General features: G+C 35.4%; 1 protein-coding gene across 1 annotated transcript; it reads left to right on the top strand.

The window, feature by feature from the left end:
• The first annotated feature begins 18,273 nt into the window (after nt 1-18,273).
• LOC149145525 (uncharacterized) lies at nt 18,274-19,998 on the top strand. The gene is made up of 2 exons (XM_089452487.1): nt 18,274-18,400; nt 18,914-19,998. The coding sequence occupies exons 1-2, from the start codon at nt 18,274-18,276 to the stop codon at nt 19,996-19,998; spliced, it is 1,212 nt and encodes a 403-aa protein (XP_089308613.1).
• The last annotated feature ends 750 nt before the right edge of the window (nt 19,999-20,748 follow it).

Here is a 20,748-nt window from a genome sequence, read left to right as displayed (position 1 = left end):
GGTTGTGTGTTTCACTTCATGCATGGTAAAAGAATAATAATTTGCAGAATTTTTTTAAAAGTTCCATCGCTACTGATTCACCCCCCGTCAGTAGTGATATAGTTTCCAACAAAACACACGGAATGAGCAAAATCTTAGATTAAAAACTACAACTAGAACAAACTATGCAAATGCAATGAATGGATATAAAAACCCATAGAACAACATAATTAACAAAAAAATGGTTTAAGGGCCAAAATATAGGTTCAATAACAAGTTGAATCAGAGGTAGGAGGACAAGGGATGATCCCTAAGACCATAAGAGGAATAGAGTGCTACCCATCTCAACCACATCACCATATCTCTAGAATGATGGAAATAGTTCTTCCCATCATGTACCTAAATGAGTCCATTATCAATCAAGACCAAGCTCCATTAAGGTTTGAGTGGACCAAAGAGCCATTACCAAGCAATCTACCACTAACTCACATAGACCAAACATAACTTGCACGCATCTACTCATGATCACTAAGGATGAGGATGTGTGCAATTAACCACCAAGCATTAAGTTCTTAGTTGAGTTTGTCATATTGTTAGGCTGTGTTTTAGAAGTGTCCTTGACACTCCATCTCGAGGTGCTTCTCTTCTTGTTACAATCATCACAATCCTTTAAAAAAATTGTTATTTGCATCGGAATGTCTTTAATATATTTTAACATCATCTATCCATAATTATTTGAAAATAACACATGATACAGGGAAAAATAACAAGTTGAATTTCAACAATAATATGAGCTTGCATTAAAACCATGCCCCCTATAACATATGTCAATGCCACTAGTCAATAAGCATTTGAGGAAAATATATTCTTAATTGCATTGGTTTCAATAATGATATAGAGTAAAATCCAAAGTTATATTGATTTCAACATTAATAGAATCCAAAATGAGTTGTTCTAATGCATTTATTTATATATTAAGATATTCAATAGATGTGAAAAATATATAGCTTGTAGATCAAATAATTTAATTTTTAATCAATATTATTATAAAATTTTCAATGTCAATTTTTGGGTGAATAAAATTCGCAAGTTCAAAATAGTTTTTAAATTTGTTTATTCTAAAACAAGTGAAAACATCAATTAATAATCATTTGAAAAGTCGACATTATTTAGTTTCATTGATTTCAACAATAATATAAGATAATAATAAGTTTCATTGATTTTAGCAATGATACAATTCAATATGATGGGTTTTTATGCAAAAGTACCAAACTTAAATGGAAGCCTCAAAATATAAATTTAAATAGTAGACAAAATCAACTTCTTTTCTTTCTAAATTCTTTCCAAAAATTCAATACAAATATTTCCTAAAGTTATAGTGCCACTTGAATGACGTGAGATTTTACTACGAAACTTTTCCTTTAGCGATTTTAAGTTTATTTAAAGATGACCTAAATAGTTGAAAATTTTGAAAAAAATGAGTAGATGAAGGTGGAACATCACCTCACCAAAAAATAAAATAAAATAAACTAGCCAAAATGGTTTAGTTTGTCTGCATTTTTACTCACTTCATAAAATACTATCAAGTTCTACAAACCCCTCAAGAATATGTAACACATGCAAAATATATAGTGTATAAATCAAATTGTTTTTTCATCATATTATCCTATTTTTTAACCAAAGTTTCTAAATGAATGATGTTCACTCTCAAATAGGAATACATTTATAAATTTTTTACAATATTGACATTCATTGTCCTTATATCAATGAGGAAATTAATGGTGTTCATGTTGAAGTTGTAAGAATGTTTTTTGCTCATACAGTGCATTTCATATCTAATAAAGATACGTGAATACCATTATTTCCCATGATGATGCAAACAAAATTCATTTTAAATTTTATCAAAAGGAAAAGAGCAATGTATAATACAACTCTCGAATATTATAGAAGAGGTGGTCATAAAGAACAAGAGCAAAAATTATTTGAGGTCTATGGGTATGGGGAAGTCCTACTTAATTACAATAGTAGAACAAGCATTGAACAACATATAAGAGAGTCTTTGAAAATTATGGTAGAGGTGGTCATAGAGAACCATTCTATATTGTTATTCAAATGACAACATATACTTGAAAGACATACATGATTGGAATAGTTAAGCAAATATTTGAAAATGATTATTTTTAGAGAATATTCCTTTGCTTCTTTTGGGCTCTACTAGTGTGGCAACACTTAATATACTAGTATTTACATTTCAATTTGTGCTTCATATACCAATTAAGAGCATGTATAATTCACAAGATTAGCACTTGTGAGGGTAAAATAAAACTATTATTTTGAATCAAATTGAAGGAACATTTGAAATCTTAGTTGCTTACTATAATTGTATCTTGGGTGATTCTTACCTCAAACTTATTGATTGATGTAGGTTTAGTTAATGATGTTCTTAGAGTTATTGAACAAATTGTATATAATACTTTATTTTCTCCCCCTAATCTTCCCACATATATTTTAGTAAGTTTTGATAACTATGTGGTAGTTTCTTGGGATGATGTATAATTCCGTGACATTATTCCTATTGCTCCTTGTGAAAGTCATAAAAATAGAGAACTTTCATTTAGACTTGCTTGTGGATTAACAATCAATAAGTTATAGTTATTGACATTGGAGAAAGAAAGTATAAAAAGTAGAAAAAAGAGAAACAACATCTCTCTTTTACTACAATATCTCACGTCAAAGAATAGAATGGATTATAGTTTAAACCTCAGTTTTTGTATGATAGATATGAAAAGATGGGAAAGGGAGCCAATGTGATTAAGATAAAAGTTGAAGAAGGCAAATCGAATTAATCATTGAGATACATATTTGAACATAAAGTAAATAGTACTCAATTCAAAAGGTTCATTGAAGGAGATAATGAATATTTGAAAATAAGATTGAATGTAAAGATTTTAATGCTATATTTTAAAATGAGTACTTGTTGGGAGGTGGGGTATTTGATTAAAGTGTTGTTATCTTATGACAATCTATATAATCCAACTTTACTACATGGTAATATTATCCTTATATGTATTACCTGAAAGGGATGTGTACTACTTAGTAATTTTAGTGGGGTAAGTATTTTGGTATTGTTTTGGCATTTCTTTTTCTTAGTTTCATAGTTAAATAATGAAATAATGTGTATTTTATGACTATTGATAGTTTTGTGTTGCCTTCATAGTTGTAAGCTTACTGAACATATGAATTTTATGTCTTTTTTTGAGAATTTCATTTATTTGGCCTAAATATAATTAATACCAATTCAATGATCAATGGATATTCACGAAGGTTAATTTCCAACCATAGTTTCTATCTTAATCACCTCCTTAATGGTCAACACATCTAAAAAAACATGTTCTTTCCTATTTAAAATCTTTACTAGATTTAGCATATGCTGAAGAATATGAATAATGTAATGTGAATATGCCTAGTTTTGATGTATGCTATAATCTTGTTTATTATTTTTTCTTTTGGACAGAAGCTCATGGGAACTTGTCATTTGCACATTTCTTAGAGTTATGTGTTAAGGACTATGCTGCCACACAACCCTTGTTATGTATATATTTAGAGTTGATACATCACACTCAAATAAAAGTGAGACATACATCAAATATAACTTAAAGTAAATAATTATTGTTGCATTATTTATGACAAATAGATCTAAATATTGAAACACCAAACCTTGAAAAACATGGTCAAGTTCAAGGGCATTGAAGGCAATAAAATGAAAATGCCAAAAAGGGATTCAATTGATATAGTCAATTGCTGGAGTTTGATTTTCATAGCTAAAGACACAAAGCTTCTATTAATAAATCTGTGACATAAAACTTCTAAAGGCATGGAGGATGTTGCAACATCTTATTGTTAACAAAAGAAGTCATTGAGTGTATAGTGCCACAACTTGACCACTCTTATATTTTCATCAATCAAAACCCTGGAAAGTGGAAAACAAAAATATTTGCAAATATAGATGAATGGAAAAGGTTTCCATTAATTGAAGCCCTAGAAATTCACTGGAAAAAATCTTTGTTGATAGGGGAATGGGAATTACTATTTAAGAAAAACTATTACAAACTAGAAGGGATATGGAAAAAAAATTGGAATTAATTTTTTCAAACTAATCTTTAGAGGAATAAATGAAAGGAAGGAAAATAAAGGTTATGAAAAATCCAACTTCAAAATCCTTTACATTATTCTACCAAATGACTAGAACCTTCAATCACTAATTCTTCTTTCTCTTACTAACTATTTCACCCAATAAACAAACATTAGAGTTATCCTATGATCGTCTCATGAGAATTTTATCCTTTTATATATTAAGTTATATTATCTTATACATTAATATTATGTTATATATTCATATATATTAATATTAAACTATATAGTCATATGTAGTCATTAGGTTATATAGTCATTAGGTTTAATAGTCTTATATATTAATATTAATATATATTGTTTTTAGATTCAAAATTATATAGATTTTAGGTTATAAAAAGATTTATGATATTAAGATATATTTTAGTTTTTAGATATTGATTTATGTTTTTGATATAATTCTAATATTTATATATATTAAGTTGTATAAAATTTAGGTTATATAAATATTAAATTATATAGTAATCAGGCTTCATTAATATTAAGTTATATAGTCATTATGTTTTAAAATTATTAAAATTATATAGTCATTAGGTTTTAAAATTATTAAAATTATAAAAAGATTTATGATATTAAGATATATATTAGTTTTTAGATATTGATTTAGGTCTTTGATATAATTCTAATATATATATATTAAGTTGTATAATCTTTAGGTTATATAAATATTAAATTATATAGTAATCAATTATATTAAGTTATATAGTCATTAGGTTTTAAAATTATTAATATGATTTATGATATCAATATTAATTTATATATTAGTTTTTAGTTTTCAACATCAATATAGATTTTAGGTTATAATAGGTTTTGATATTAATATTAATATACATTTTAGTTCTTTAGATATCAATAGTAATTTAGATTTCAGTTTAAGTTTTTGTCTTAAAGGTATTAAATAATTAATATTATTTCATAAAAATTAAAAATTAAAATTAAAAATTAAAATTAGGTTTCATTATATCTTTCTGGCCGACCTGTGCTTTGCCTCTAAAATTCATCCCTCTTGAGTATTTATTCCTCCATCTGGCTCTTCTTTTTATCATCTTTCTCTTTACCCTGATGATGGATCCCATTTGGGATTCGAAATGTTGGTGTAAAAACTCCATTACTGTGGATTCTCCGGTCAAAAATTTAAAAAACTCAAACCACAGATCTCTGAAATCCAGTAGAAGTGTTTGTTTAGATAACTTAGAAACCAAAGCAAGAAGAAAGTAGCATGCTTAGAATCCACTCCATTGTCCAAGGTTTAATTAGGAGGGATGCCTACAAGTACCTGTAAGCTCTCCTTCACTAAAAAGAAAATGATGCTTGTAGATGCATTTTAGCTCTCCCCACTAAGAAGGAAAGGTAAGATTCCCAAAACACTTTAATAGCTTTGGTAGAAGTAACTCCACAAGGCCACATGCCCATTCATTTTGTGACCATCCCTTGTTAAGCCTTAAAGCCTAAGCATTGAAACCCCATAATACGTATTCTTAGCCTTGTAAATGGTAGGGTAATAAATTTCAAGAAGACCAAACCACCCTCAAATAAGAGTAAGTGGAGGCAATTCTGAGTTGATTGTTAGATTAGCCCAGATATTTATGCATGCACGTGAAATGTTGGATAGGTATATAAGAGAGAAAAGAAACATAATATGTGTTAATGTCTAATCAATACATAGTAACTTGAATATCATATCCAACTTATAGATCATATGTGTGTGAATGCAATGGTTGAGTCAAATCAAATATGGTGGATAAAGGTTCGCACTACCATGACTTCAACTAAAAGAATTTGAATGTAAGGAATGCACAAATAAGTTAAGGTAGAAAGAAAATATAATGTTTTAGAAATTTGTTATAAAAAATTAGACATATATAATACACATCAAACTCAATAATAAACACTATAATTGAAAGATGCAACAATCCCAACAAAATAGACAAATCCACTTATCCTAAGTTGGAAATGGCATTTGGTAAAATAAAAATAACTCATTTTGAACAAATCCATGTAAATTGGACATTCTTTATAAAATAAGGCCTATGAAAATGAAGAAACTCACCTTTATACATTTATGTTAAAAATGAAATATTCAAAAATATCAACTTTCTCAACAACTTAAAAATATAAAATATCAAAATATTTAATAAAATAATATTCCTCAATTTCATTTACAATGTATTTGTCAAACTTAAATAGAATATCCAAATATTTAATAAAATAGTACTCCTCAATTTGATTTAGAATCTATTTATCAACATTGAATACAATTTCCATTATTGATTTTATCCACATAATTATATAATATAGTGGGTTTCCTTATGTTTGTTGGAAAATTTATCTCTCAAACTAACACTTAACACTTGAACAACCATTTTTGGTTACTGTCAGGCCAGGGTAACTCCAGCAATTGAACGAGAGAAAACAAGAAGGATTGATGATCTATTCATTAGCCAGCACTTTATTTATACAAATATAAAACGGATCAGTTCATCTTCTAGATGACTGTCCGACTTCACCTCATCCGTTTCGGATTAGGTGTCAACATTCCCCCCCTTAATCTGAAGGGATGTTGGTGAGTCCAAGCATCATTCTGAATCTTTCAAGCTTTTCTCTTCCAAGCGCTTTGGTGAAGATGTCTGCAATTTGCTCGTTTGTGGAACAATGACGAAGATGGATTGTTTTGGCCTCAACATGATGTCGGATCAGATGATATTTAGTATTGATGTGCTTAGTACGATCATGGAACTTTGGGTTCTTGGCCAACTTTATTGCAGATGTGTTATCAATCATGAGTGGAGTTGATTGTATTTGTTTTACCTGCAAATCTTCAAGAATTTTCCTGAGCCACACAATTTCTTTCGTTGCTTCAGCTGCTGCCACGTATTCTGCTTCTGTTGTGGAATCTGCTGGTACTGATTGTTTGCGTGATCTCCAGGAGACAGCTCCTGATCCAAGACTCATAGCATATCCTGAAGTAGATACCCCAGTTTCTTTGTCTCCATCGAAGTCTGAATCAGAGTATCCAATCAAGTTGAAGTCGTCCACCTGTGTATACTTGATTCCAAGGTCTTGAGTTCCCTTCAAGTACCTTAGAACTCTTTTTGCAGCAGACCAATGTCCCTCACAAGGCCTTTGCATAAACCTGGAGAGGATTCCAACAGCAAATGAAATGTCTGGTCTGGTAGTAGTGAGGTAGATGAGACTTCCTACAAGCTATCTATACTTTGTTGCATCCTCAAATTCCTTTCCTTCAGTAGATGTGAGCTTCAAGTTTTGTTCCATTGGAGTAGAGAGGGGATTGCACTCTGTCATGCCAAATCTGTATAACAAATCTCCAATGTATTTCTTTTGAGAAAGAAATATGGACTTTGGATGTTGGGTTACTTCAATGCCAAGATAGTAATGAACATAGCCCAAATCAGTCATTTCAAAGATTTTTCCTAATTCTTTCTTTATGGATGCAATATAGCTTTCATTGTTCCCTGTCATTAAAAGATCATCTACATATACCACAAGATATACAACTGTTTTGCCAACTTTCTTGACAAATAAAGTTGCATCATCAAGATCAAAATGATTGAAGTTGAGTTTCAGAAGATGCTCAGTTAGTTTTTCATACCAGGCTCGTGGTGCTTGTTTGAGGCCATACAAGGACTTCACAAGTTTGCATACTTTGTGTTCATTTCCTTTCACAGCAAATCCTTCAGGCTGGGACATAAAAACATTCTCTTTTAGATCTCCATTCAAGAATGCAGTTTTTACATCCATTTGATGGACTTTCCAACCGTTCTGAGCAGCTAGTGCAAAGAGTGTCCGGATGGTGGCCCATTTTGCTGTGGGGGCAAAAGTTTCCTCATAATCGACCCCTTCCTTCTGTGCAAAACCTTTTGCCACAAGCCTAGCTTTGTGCTTGTCAAGTGAGCCATCAGCTTTGTACTTGTTCTTGTAGACCCACTTGCAGCCAATTGGTTTGGTTCCAAATGGAGGATCAACCAGCTTCCAAGTGCCATTCTTTATGAGGGCATCATACTCCTTCTGCATCGCTTCTTTCCATTCATCATGAGAAGCAGCTTCTTTGAAGGAAGTTGGTTCAAAATCTGTAGACAAGTTCAATTCACAATCATAAGTAACATCCATATCAACAGGTGAATTAGAGTTATCTACATCACCTCCATCTTGTCGGTTTGAATTTCTGGTTCCTGTTTTTCCAATTTCATCAGGATGAACACCTTCAAGTGTCTTTGTCAGCCACTTTGGGGGACCTTTCTGAGATGGTCCAGGCTGTTCTGTTGATTGAGTTGGGTCTGAATCAAGATTGAGTCTCCCAATTCTATCAATTACATCACTTAAAGCATCATCCGTTGTTGGAGTGTCATGCAGGGGAGATTGTTCTTCAGAAGGAGATTCCACATGCTGATCTAGTATAGGAATCCCCCCTTCAAGATGTGGAATCTGATTATCAAACTCTTGAAATGATTTCGGTTTTGTGAATCTATCCAAGCGATCAAGTTGCCGCTCAACAACACTGTCAGATTTGGATGATTCAAGAAAAATGACATCTCTAGATAAAACAAACTTTTTATTTACTTCATCATAAAGGCGGTATGCTTTAGATGTGTTTGAATACCCCAGGAAGATACACTTACGACTTCTTGCACCAAGTTTGTTTCTATGTACCTTTGGTATTAAAGCATAACAGGTGGAACCAAATATCCTGAGATGTTTTACCGAAGGAACATGTCCATACCACAATTCATAAGGAGTCTTGTTTCTTATAGTACTAGATGGACATCTATTCTTTATATATGCAGCACATAGAACAGCATCAGCCCAAAACATTGTCTTTACATTTTTGAAGAAAAGCATAGATCGTACCATATTCAAAATTGTTCTGTTCATTCTTTCAGCTACACCATTCTGTTGAGGATTATAAGGAACACTTGTTTGATGTTTAATCCCATGTTGGCGAAGATAGTGTTCAAATTCATTTGATGTATATTCTTTTCCATTATCAGTGCGAATAGACCCAATATGAGATTGTGCATCATTTTCAATCCACTTATGAAAATTCTTAAATGTTTGAAAAGCATCAGATTTGTTCTTCAATAAGTAAACCCAACACATTCTAGTGTAATCATCAATAAATGTCATGATATATTTATTTCCATTTGCAGAAGGAACAGGCATTGGACCACATAAATCTGAATGAATAAGTTCAAGCTTCCTATGTGCTCTTGAATGTGAATCATGAAAAGACTGTTTGCTATGCTTTCCTAGAATGCAAGCATCACATTGTTTATGTTTTCTAGGAATTGTAGGCAAACCAGCAACACCATTTTTCTTCAACAAGCGGAGACTATCATAGTTTAAATGTCCAAATCTAGCATGCCATAATAAACTTGATGGAAGTGCACCTTCTTCATGATGAGAAATATATGAGAAATGCTGTGCATGAGCAGAGGTTCCTTGCAGTTTAAGGAGTCTTTCTTCTTCTATACCCCTCATGACAAGTGAGTGGTCAGATGCCTTTCTTACCTCAAGCTTGCCATCGAACATGTGAATGGAGTGACCTTGCTGGCGGATGTGAACCAGGGACAGCAAGTTTCTCTTCAGCTGTGGGAGATATAGAACATGATCCAGAAGAAAGTCTGGAAGACCAGGCAGTTTAAGCCTGATTGTGCCAAGTCCTGATGGCTTGATTTTTGACTGATCTGCAAAGTATACTGCTCCATCAACATTGTTAGTGAAATCTTCAAAGAAATCTCTCCTATGAGTCATATGACAGGTTGCTCCTAAATCAAGCAACCAGTCATTTTTCGAAGAAGCAAGTGAAGCATTAAACAAATCTTCATTTAGTCCAATATTACATTGTGCCTCAATATAGTGTGCAGATTCGGGTGCTTTACCTTTGTCTGAGTCATTAGTTTTACCTTTCTGCTGATTTCTTCTCTGCTCAACCTTGTCCCATGGTAGCTTGCATGTAGAAGCATCATGTGATCCATTTCGTTTGCAGCGAATGCAATGCAGATCTGCCTTTTCTGCTTGAGAATGTCTGCCCCCCCTGCCTCTGAAGTATCTTCCTCTTCCTCTTCGTCCACCTCTTCCTCTTGCAGAATCTTGAGCAGGATGCTTTTCTTTGTGAGCAAGGCAAACAGTCTCTTCAGAAGATTCAGGGACTGTTTTCTTTCCAAAGGCTTTCTCTCTTTCAGCAAACTTTTTCACAAGAGAGTCAAAGGTTATATCTTTAAGGTTTCCATTTGCTTGTAAAGACTCAAGATAATTGGAGTAGGTAGGATAAAGTGCTTTGAGAAAGGCAATAAGAGAGATATCCAGCTCAACCTTAGTGGATTTTATATCATGCATTATAGACTTTATTTCAGATGCAAGAGCAAGAGGATCATTATTTTTCAGTTCAAGAGTGAAGAGTTTAATCATGAGCTGAACAACTTCAAGTGCAGAATGTGTATCATAGAGTTCTTTCAGCTTTTGTATAGCTTCAAAGGCAGTGGAATAGCAGGAAATATGACGACTTACTTCCTCATTGACAGATGCTGCGATCAATGCAAAAGCTTTGTTGTTCTTGTTTTCCCAAATGGCGAGTTCTTTGTCTGATGTGGGCTGCACAGGGTCTCTGTCTTCTTCTCCAACACACACTCCTTTCCATAGTTCATTGTAGATAAGGGTGTGTTTTACCATCCGGGACCATTCAGAATAGTTCTCCTTGCCAGTGAGAACTATTCCGACCATAGAAATGATTGAATGCATTCTGTAAAAAAAATCTCTGCCAAAAACTTCTGTAAACAAAATCCTTCTGAAAAAATATCTCTGCCAAAAACTTCTGTAAAAATATCCTTATATCATAGCCTTATGCATTTTATTTCTCTTCCTATGTTTGCAATATTACTATGTTTGAATGCATTCACTTTAAAACACATAAAGGATATATTACTTCAATATATATTACTTCAATATATATTAAGCAATACTAAAGCATTCTGGAAACATAAAAGCAATGCTCTTCTGTTGATTGATATAAACATAACAGCGATGCTCTCATATAAACTGCTCTCATAAAACGCATTCCCATTATAAAAAACGCATCTCCATATAAACTGCTCATATAAAAAACTCAGGGAAAACGCATCTCCATATAAACTGCTCATATAAAAAACTCAGGGAAAACGCATCTCTGCACTAAAAAAAAGCCCAATAATCTCACTGTCTACAGCTCAACCACATTCCCATTTTAAGTTTTCAGTTTCCTCAAGCTTACTATATTACCTTTCACATAATTTCCTCCCAAATTCTAAAGGTAATTTACACCAAATTGTTGATGTAAAATTCCTTCCATGTCCAAAGAAAAGGAATGCTTTATTGATTTTCAAACAACTTACTTCACTGCAGATATCAGCCGCCTCCAAAAAGGACAAAATTTAATTAACTAAACCACCATCAAATATACAGAAATATGGGTCACCATTGACAGAGTTTGCCACAGCCTCGCATATAACTGCTGCAGAATAGCAAGATATTATATCTAATAAATGGAAGTATCAAACCTCGGCTCATAAAAAGTCACCTGGCTGTTCCAAGATTGAAGTGCGCAGCCACTTATCCATGACCAGGTTTTCTTGTCCACGTCATAAAGTAGACCTTTACCTTGATTCCATGATGTAAAACAGATCAAATTGTCTTGCCCAAAGCACTCAAACCGCTCGGAGGCACCATTAACGCACCAGAAACGTAGTGATGAAGAGGGCACTCAGTTTCACCAACACGCAGTAATGAGAAGAGTCTTGCAGCTGGATTCAACGTAGACAGGTTCAATTCAATGTACTGGCAGCAACGTACATAATGGCAGAGGGCGCAAAGAGTTATGGTCAGAGGGGCAGCGGATTCAGGCAAAGGGAATCACGTCAGAGGGGCAGCGGATTCAGAGGCAGAGCCAGGTCAGGCCAGGGAATCACGCCAGAGCTGCTCTTAAGAGAGGAGTTACAACTAATTTAAGGTACCTGAGCTCTGATACCATGTCAGGCCAGGGTAACTCCAGCAATTGAACGAGAGAAAACAAGAAGGATTGATGATCTATTCATTAGCCAGCACTTTATTTATACAAATATAAAACGGATCAGTTCATCTTCTAGATGACTGTCCGACTTCACCTCATCCGTTTCGGATTAGGTGTCAACAGTTACTATCTACGAAATCCACTAATGCAGGCTGACTCATCACTATAATTTAAAGAAAACGAAAACACTTGAAATTTTTGCTCCTACAAAATGCCTTTGAGTCTTAGGACGTTAACCAGTTTCCTTAGGCCGTAATCTAACCATACTGCTTTTTTTCCCTGAAAATCATGGAAATTCGGGCAATATTTAGATAAAATCCAGCAAGCATTTTTGTAAATCCAAGTTACAGCTGTAAAAATTCGAGATTTTGGGTGCACCAAAATTTTTTGATGGTGTTGAATCCATTTCCACCATCAAATACCTGCAAAATTTCTTGAATTTTTTTTTACTCGGATTCTAACCACTTTTAGCTAACTAGTTAATTCCATGGTTTCCTTGCAAAAAAAATAAAAATAAATAAAAAATATTATTAATTTAAAAAAATTCAAATTTACAGTCTATCTTATATGACCTCTCTCTTTCTATTTTTTTTTGCCAGCAATTACATCAACGGATAGATCAATCGTTGGCATTGCCAATTTTGGTAACCTTAATTTCGTTACAAAAGGCATATCTCAATCTTAAATCCAAATCCCGACAAATTCCCAAAGAAATCACAACATATTCGACACCTATCATCTCGGAATTTCGCTTTCTTTTATATAAACCCTGTCTCGGCATATTTTTGATAAGGTTATCCCCTTCTATTATTCGATTCTCCCAAACATTCCTCAACAGATGAAGCATCAAAAAATAGCCTCAGACTCACAACAACTATTCTTCCCACGGGCACATTCGATGGTGCTGCAAAAGAAGGCAAATGCGCATGTGGCATTTATATATGTATATCAAGGGAGCTTCAATACTTCATGTTTTGGAATGGTGGCAATGGAACAAATAACAAAGCCGAGGGCATGGATCTACACGGTCTGCTTCTCTTCTGCATATTCATGGACATTGACCCTATCAATATCTATGGTGATTCCAAAATAATCATAGAACACGTGGAGGGAAATCAATCCATAAAAAATGACAGCCTTTCTGGATGGCTGGGCAGGATCAATTCTCTATGGAAGCCTTCACTATTCCCTATCACACATATTAAACGGGGACAAAATGACGAGGCGGATGAACTCTCAAAAAAGGGTATGCAGTCTCCTTATGGTAAGTGGCATCTGATTATCTCTGTAGAATCTACAACATACGTCATCCTGCCTTTCTCTATGCTGGGTATCTAAAGTGGACAAAATCTGGTATGCTTCATGCTCCCATTTTCTGGATAAAATGTTTTTATTTGACCAGGTATCGCCATATTTTTGAACTGATGAATACTTTTCCATGATGATAAGAACTCTATACAGACCTCATACTTGTCTTATGAACAAAAATGATGTAAAAATGAAAATACTTTCTAATTAGGATACTATGTCGGGGATATAATCTCGCTCATATGTATATGATCCTTTTTGAATATAATAGAAATACTATACATCTTTTTCTTCTGAAAAAAAACCCCGCGCACAACAACAGCAAATCCATATTCTCTCCACCAAAAACAATGGCGTTTGGCAACAGTAATATCCCCTTTCTTTCTCTCGTGATTTTCTTGTTTTTCCTCTGTAATGCCTCATTAATGTTCAGGCAGGAGCATGGCTAGAGTATCATGGGCCTTCCCTGTAGTCTGCCTGATCTGGGTTTTGCAATAGAAGCCTTGCCTCCTAGGATGCTTGTCCAGGTGACCAACAACTGCAAATACTGCGATGTTGCTAACATTGTGCTTAATTGTAACCCCTGGAAATGGGAATGTTTAAGTGACAATGACCCAATTCCAAATGGGCAGGCATGGGGAACCTATTACAATGGGTCAGCCACAGGCCTCCAGGTCCAAGGTGCTGCTTGGCTCAATTGTCACCAGTAATTACTATTTGTTGTGAGTTTTAAGGCATTTTGTTTAGAAAAGAGAAATTATTTTAATGTTCACCAGGTTAAAGATAGTTCATGGAACGTATTGCTTAGTCATTTGCTTGATGTATTAGGCCCTTTTTCTGTAAAGTTTCAAAATAAATGCTCCCAGTTTTTGGACAAATCCATCGCTAAATAGATAAATAATGTATAACCTCTACTTTTCCCTTTCTTAATTTAGTTCTGAAAGTTATAATTATTACTGTTTACAGTAATTTTCTTACACTCTTTTCACCACTCTCACTCTCATTCCCCGGATTCTCCAAATAACAAATGTATTAGAAACTTTTTCTATTTCAATGTGAAATTAATTAGACTTTTTTTTAGTTCATACAATACTCCAAATTATGGATACTAATGTGAAATCTGATCTTACTGGGTAGTAGTTGAATTGGTATGCCACTGTATAGGAATTAAAATGTGTGTCGAATGTCATATGTCATGTCTGATACCCAAGAGCATGGTTATAAGGATGGTTAATACCAAGTAACTCTTTTCACATTAAATGTGGGGAGTTGGTGGATTACAGTGGAGGTTTCAATATTATTTTAGTTGAGGTTATCTAAAGATTTTCTAGCAATGAGCTGGTTATATAGTTATATAGTGCATGTTGCATTCAACCTTATGCTCATTTGGGAAAAGTTCAAACTGAGGGCATTAATGGCTATGCTTTTAGGGAGATGGTTACAATTTTGTTCAATGTCTATGTTGGTATATCTTTGGTTTTTTACACTATATGTTTGTTAGGATGTTGCATTATGTTGGTGTGATGCCCTGGGAAAATGTAAATATTTGATTTTACTGTGGTAAAAGAAAAAACTGAATATGACATTATTAGCTGTTTGAAATTTAATAATATTTTTATTATTTAAAAAAAGAAAATAAGAAATGTTTTCTTGGAAGTACTGGCAACTTCTTGAGGAGGAAGTTGGGAAAAGACGGTTGCTGAGACTGCAACCCTAACTACCTCCCCTAACTGGAAGGGCTTCCGGAGAAAAGGAAGAGAGGGGAGGCAAAATCTGCGCTGTAGGGATAGGTAGAGAAAAAAAAGGCTAAGTCTAGTGATGACCAGATAGCCAAGCACGAAGTGCAAGCGTTCTTGCTAAGGACAGTGGTCCTACAAGAGAGCTAGGGGGGGAGATTCTGGTCCTGAAAGATGAATCTCATGGTCGGGTGGTCAAGAAACAACAGAGAACCCAGGTGAGCCTCTGAGGAGTCCTTTACCGCTTGGAAAGATCGGGTAAGTAATAAAATCACCCCGGATAAGTCTGTTAAATAATATTTATGTGATCTATTCAGAAATGAAAAGTAGAGCTACGGTTTATTCCCTGCAGTTAGCAGAGGACTATATGATGAAAATTAGTTCTTTTTCTTTTTTGTGAATGCAAGGGAAGTAACTAGGACTGTATGATGAAAGTTCGTTCTTTTTCTTTTCTATTAATGCAAGGAAAAGTAACTAGGAGATAAGTGTTGTGTAAAGTATCTTGAATAATGAAATTTAGGGCAGAAGTTAAAGTCTACGGTAATAGTCCAATAAATAATTCAAAAGATTTTGAATACAACAACAGAATGAAAGTTGAACTCTTAATAATACAGCTATGAAAAACAGAAAAGGAAAGAACACAGTTTATAATTAAGAAGCGACAGAGTGTAGGCAGCTAATGCATCGAAAACGAAAACAGTGTTGTAACCGGCGCAACAATACCTTTAACCTTTCAGAAAATTCTTGTTTAAACCGAAAATGAAAGCTGTAATGCTTCTATGAAAAATATATATACAAACTGGAAAGCGAATGCGAGTGTGGGTCGGTTACTCAAACCCTAGAACCATAACAGTTTTCTTTCCTACATATTAATCAAGTTAGGCCAGGCAGCAAATTGAGATAAATTTAAAATTCTTAGACCACACAACCTCAACGGAGGTGCTCAGGCAAGGAAGCTTGAGCCTCTCTAGGGGATCTCCTGTTACTTGAGTACAAGCAGAAACCCTGAGAGGGTTTTGGGTGGCTAGTGAGTTATTTAACCAACAGGCAGATAGAGAGGTGACTCGTTGCAGCACATGAGGTAACCCGAAAGAATTCCAACATAGAAGAAACACCCTGGTGAATATACAAATAAACGACCTTCTAAACAAAATTTCTTTGGTACTCAAATACTCTGAACTTACTGCTTCAATGTAAAAACATGTGTAAATAGAACTCTGTGCAGTAAGATAACAGTAAGAGCAAAATTGTAATTACAAGAAAACTATACCACAGATTTTCCAGAAGTCATTCTTTTAAACCAATTTACAAGTTGGAGTTCAGGGCCACATCAGGGTCGAGAACCCTCATTCTCGATACAAAGAACACAGCAAATATAGGGAAAACTGAACATATACAATACAGATAAATAAAAAAAGTAATGGAAGATCCATGCAAAGCTTAAATAAGCATTGGATTAAAGAAATCAAAACTTAATCACACTGTACTGGTTGTATCGAATATCTGTAATACAACAGAAGAGTTAAAATTACAAAATCTAGGTAAATCCCCTTACACTTTTAAGCGCAAATAGCAGAATAAAAAGAATAATGTATTAGGGAGTACAGAGGTTTTAGTAGGCACTAAACCCTCCACACTCATAAGTGAAACCCTTAAGAAAACAAAGGAGCGCTCTTATTAAACAAGGAGAACTTCCAAACAAACGGCGATCGTATGCCATTTAACGAGGAGAAGATAGTCCAATGTGGGCCGAGGCCATATGACAGATAGGGCCATAATCTCTTCGAACTAGAACCATAGATGCTTACCCGGTGGTCCACGCAGGAGGTAGACAGACTGAGCAGCTTCGACCATCCCTTAATTCGAGCCAGCATTCCTTGGTTGTGCCCATTCATCCTTCATTCCGGAAACAAACAAAGGAAGATTGTTACAAATCATGAACTGTGTATTGCAAATGAAAAGATAAGAAATGGAAGCAAAAGGAAATGTGATGAACACTTACCAAATCACATAAATCACTTGAAAACTAGACAAACCGACATTTGAGCTCAAACCCTAGGCAGTAAACACAACATTACAGACAGTTCTGGTGTGGTGGAAGCGGAGCGGAGCTGGAACGAGTGCCAAGATACAATTAACAGAATGAACCATACCACCAGAGTAAATGAATGCAAAACACTCAAATCAACGTTCAGCCCTTGGATCTGCCATCTAAAACCCTCACCGTTGATGGTTAGAGGAGCCCGAGGTGCAAATAGCCGATGGTACTCCTGCCCTTGCCATGCCACCATGACAGAGTGGGAAATAAATATTAAGCTAGGTGGAAAGTGCAGGTGAATCCAGTAGTGATGGTGGTACCATGACTCTTTAATGAAAATGATAGTCATACTACTGGAAAGTTTCCCGATTGCGGAACTATGTAAATGTAAAACAAAGGTGGTATCATGTACTAACATACGAAATGATAAGTCTTGCCATAGGTCAAACAAGGTAAAAAAAATTAAATTTTTATGTGATAGTAGGAGGTACATGACAAGTGGTATCAGAGCGAGGTTACAAAAAACTGTGGCCTCTGGGAATTGAAAACTGATAGACAGATAAAAGTACATACAATTTATTTCCATCTCTGTTGAGCAGTTCAAGAAAAATAGTTAATGCGCTGACCTTTTGTTTTTTTTTTCCTGTCACTTTTCTTATGCTAAGTACAGGAAACAGAAGACTGACAGCATGAGAAGAACAGACAGTGCATCACGCAGGTTTGTGGTGGGTCAGGGACCTACAACTGGTCCTGAGAATAACCCCGAGTTATGGGTACAGCTTGGTGAGGAGGCTCGCAATACAAATCTGGCAATACTGGAGACAGTACAAGAGTTGAAAAATGAAATGGCCCGATTACGGGAGGACAACGCAAGGTTAACTATGGAACAGGAAAGGATTATAAAAAGCTTGTCCGATAAACAGAATCAGCAGCCAGCGAATCCCAGTGCTGAGTAGCAAAGAATGTCAGAAGAGCAGAATCACCACACAGAAGCTGAAGAGTCAGAAGGAAGGGAAGAGGAACGATCTGATAATGCTTCCGAACAACAGACATCAAAAAGGCAATGGATAGAGTTGCAAGGGGAATTCCGTAAGATCAAACCGCCACACTTTGATGGAGAATAGGAGGAAGCAGCTGAGGCATGGTTGATTAATATGAACAAATATTTCCAGCTATATGAATACAATCACAACCTCAAGGCACGGTTGGCCATCTTCCAATTACAAGGAAAATCCACCCTATGGTGGGAAGAAGTTAAGATTGTGAGAGGAGTAAGCAAACAGAACATAACTTGGGAGAAATTTCAAAGGTACTTTAAGGAACAATACCTGACTGAGCATTTTTATGACGAAAAGGCAAGAGAATTCCATGACTTGCGATTAGGACAGCAAACCATGGATGAATTTATCACTCGTTTTACTTCATTGCTTCATTATGTGCCTTATATTAGAGAGGAAAAAGCCAAAGTGCAGAGGTTCGTTAGTAGTTTACCTCTGAATATGCAGGAAAGGATTGAGTTTGACAATCCAAAGACAATGGATGAAGCAATACGTAAAGCCAGAATTTGTTACCAGCAAGGTAAATAGAAGGGAGAAATTCCAGGTAAAAGATGGAACGATAAGAGAAGTAATAAGTTGGCTGGAAACAATAAAGGGAATCGTGGTAGTGGTAACAAGGGTTTTGGCAAGGGGCAAAGCAGCAGAAATGTACAGAAAAATTCGCTCAGGTCCAAGCCAACCAATGAGTCCAGAATCAACGAACAATCTGTAAAGTTAGACAGCGAAGGGGCAACAAGGCCTCTAGTGCAGTGTTGGGGTTGTGGTGGGCCTCACTACGTTAAAAACTGTCCTCAACAGAAAGGGACCGAACAGGTTTCCCAGATCCATGAAGCATCGACAGCCGGCGATATAGGATGTAGTCTACCACGGATTAATGTTGCCCTAGAAGATCGTCAGGTGGAGTACCAGCTAACCATGGTGGAATTCGAAGGTAAAATTTCAGACCTTACTGTAACTGTTTTGATTGATCCTGGAGCCACATTAAGTTACATTAGTCCTAAGGTTGTAGAACATTGTAGATTGCAACCTATTAAATTCAAGAACCCTTGGTTAGTACAGCTGGCTACAGGGGCCAAGAGACGAGTGCTTGCAAAAGTCAATAACTATCCTTTAAAGATAGTAGGACAGCCAGTGATGGCAGATTCAAATGTGCTTCCCCTTGGGTCATATGATGTTCTAATCGGTATGGACTGGTTAGAAAAACACTGGTCCATAGTCAACTATAAAACAAAGACTATTTATTACAAAGATGAGCTTGGAGCAAGGCAAGAGATGCAAGGGATTAAGCGGCCAGTGCAGGTACGGCCAATAACCGCCTCTCAGTTAGAAAAATGCATTAGGAAGGGATGTCAGATTTATGCCATCCAAGTGGGCTATGCTAACTCAAAAGACAAAACAGCCAACTTGGAAAACATTCCAGTGATACAAGAATTTCCTGATGTGTTTTTGGAAGAGATTCACAGGCTACCACCTAAAAGAGATATAGACTTTACTATTGAATTGGTGCCAGGGGCAGCCCCGGTATCTCGAGCACCTTACAGAATGAGCACACCAAAATTGACAGAGCTAAAAATGCAATTACAGGAGCTGCTAGACAAAAACTGTATTCGCCCCATTGTGTCACCCTAGGGAGCCTCGGTATTGTTTGTTAAGGAATATGATAGGACCCTTCGTATGTGTGTGGATTATCGTCAATTGAATAAATTGACAATCAAGAATAAGTATCCTTTACCCCGGATTGATGAGCTTTTTGATCAAGTAAACGGAGCAACGGTATTCTCCAAGATTGATTTGCGATCTGGGTATTACCAAATTAGAATTAAGGAGGAAGACATAGCTAAGACTGCTTTTAGAACCAGATATGGACATTATGAGTTTGTGGTGTTACCCTTCGGGTTAACCAACGCGCCCACAACTTTTATGTGTTTAATGAACATCATATTTCATCCGTATTTGGATAGATTTGTGCTGATTTTCATTGATGATATATTGATATATTCCCGAACTATGGAAGAGCACAGGGAACACCTCAGATTGGTACTGCAAACCCTCCGAGAACATCGGTTATATGCCAAATTCAGCAAGTGTGATTTCTTTAAGGAACAAATACAATATTTGGGGCATATAATCACTAAAGAGGGAATCGCGGTGGACCCCGAAAAGATAAGGACCATAATGGAATGGCCAGTACCCAAGGATGTGGCAGACATTAGATCCTTCATGGGTTTAGCGGGCTATTACAGACGGTTCGTAGAGGGTTTTTCGAGAGTAGCTTATCCGATCACTTCCTTACAGAAAAAGGGAAGAACTTTTAGGTGGACCCCCGAATGCCAAAAGAGTTTTGAGCAGCTTAAGCATCTGCTCACCACCACGCCCATT

The sequence above is a fragment of the Pinus tabuliformis genome, chromosome X, assembly GCF_031772625.1.
Source record: "Pinus tabuliformis cultivar Carrire ecotype Pingquan chromosome X, CPIR1, whole genome shotgun sequence".
NCBI lineage: Eukaryota > Viridiplantae > Streptophyta > Pinopsida > Pinales > Pinaceae > Pinus > Pinus tabuliformis.
The sequence above is the reverse complement of the archived record's forward strand: the minus strand, read 5'-3'. Positions and strand labels throughout refer to the sequence as shown.

Coding starts and splice junctions, on each gene's coding strand:
- LOC149145525 (XM_089452487.1), top strand. CDS start 18,274: ATGTCAGAAGAGCAGAATCACCACACAGAAGCTGAAGAGTCAGAAGGA. Junction 18,401..18,913: donor AGAGTTGCAAGGGGAATTCC/GTAAGATCAAAC, acceptor GAGAAATTCCAG/GTAAAAGATGGAACGATAAG.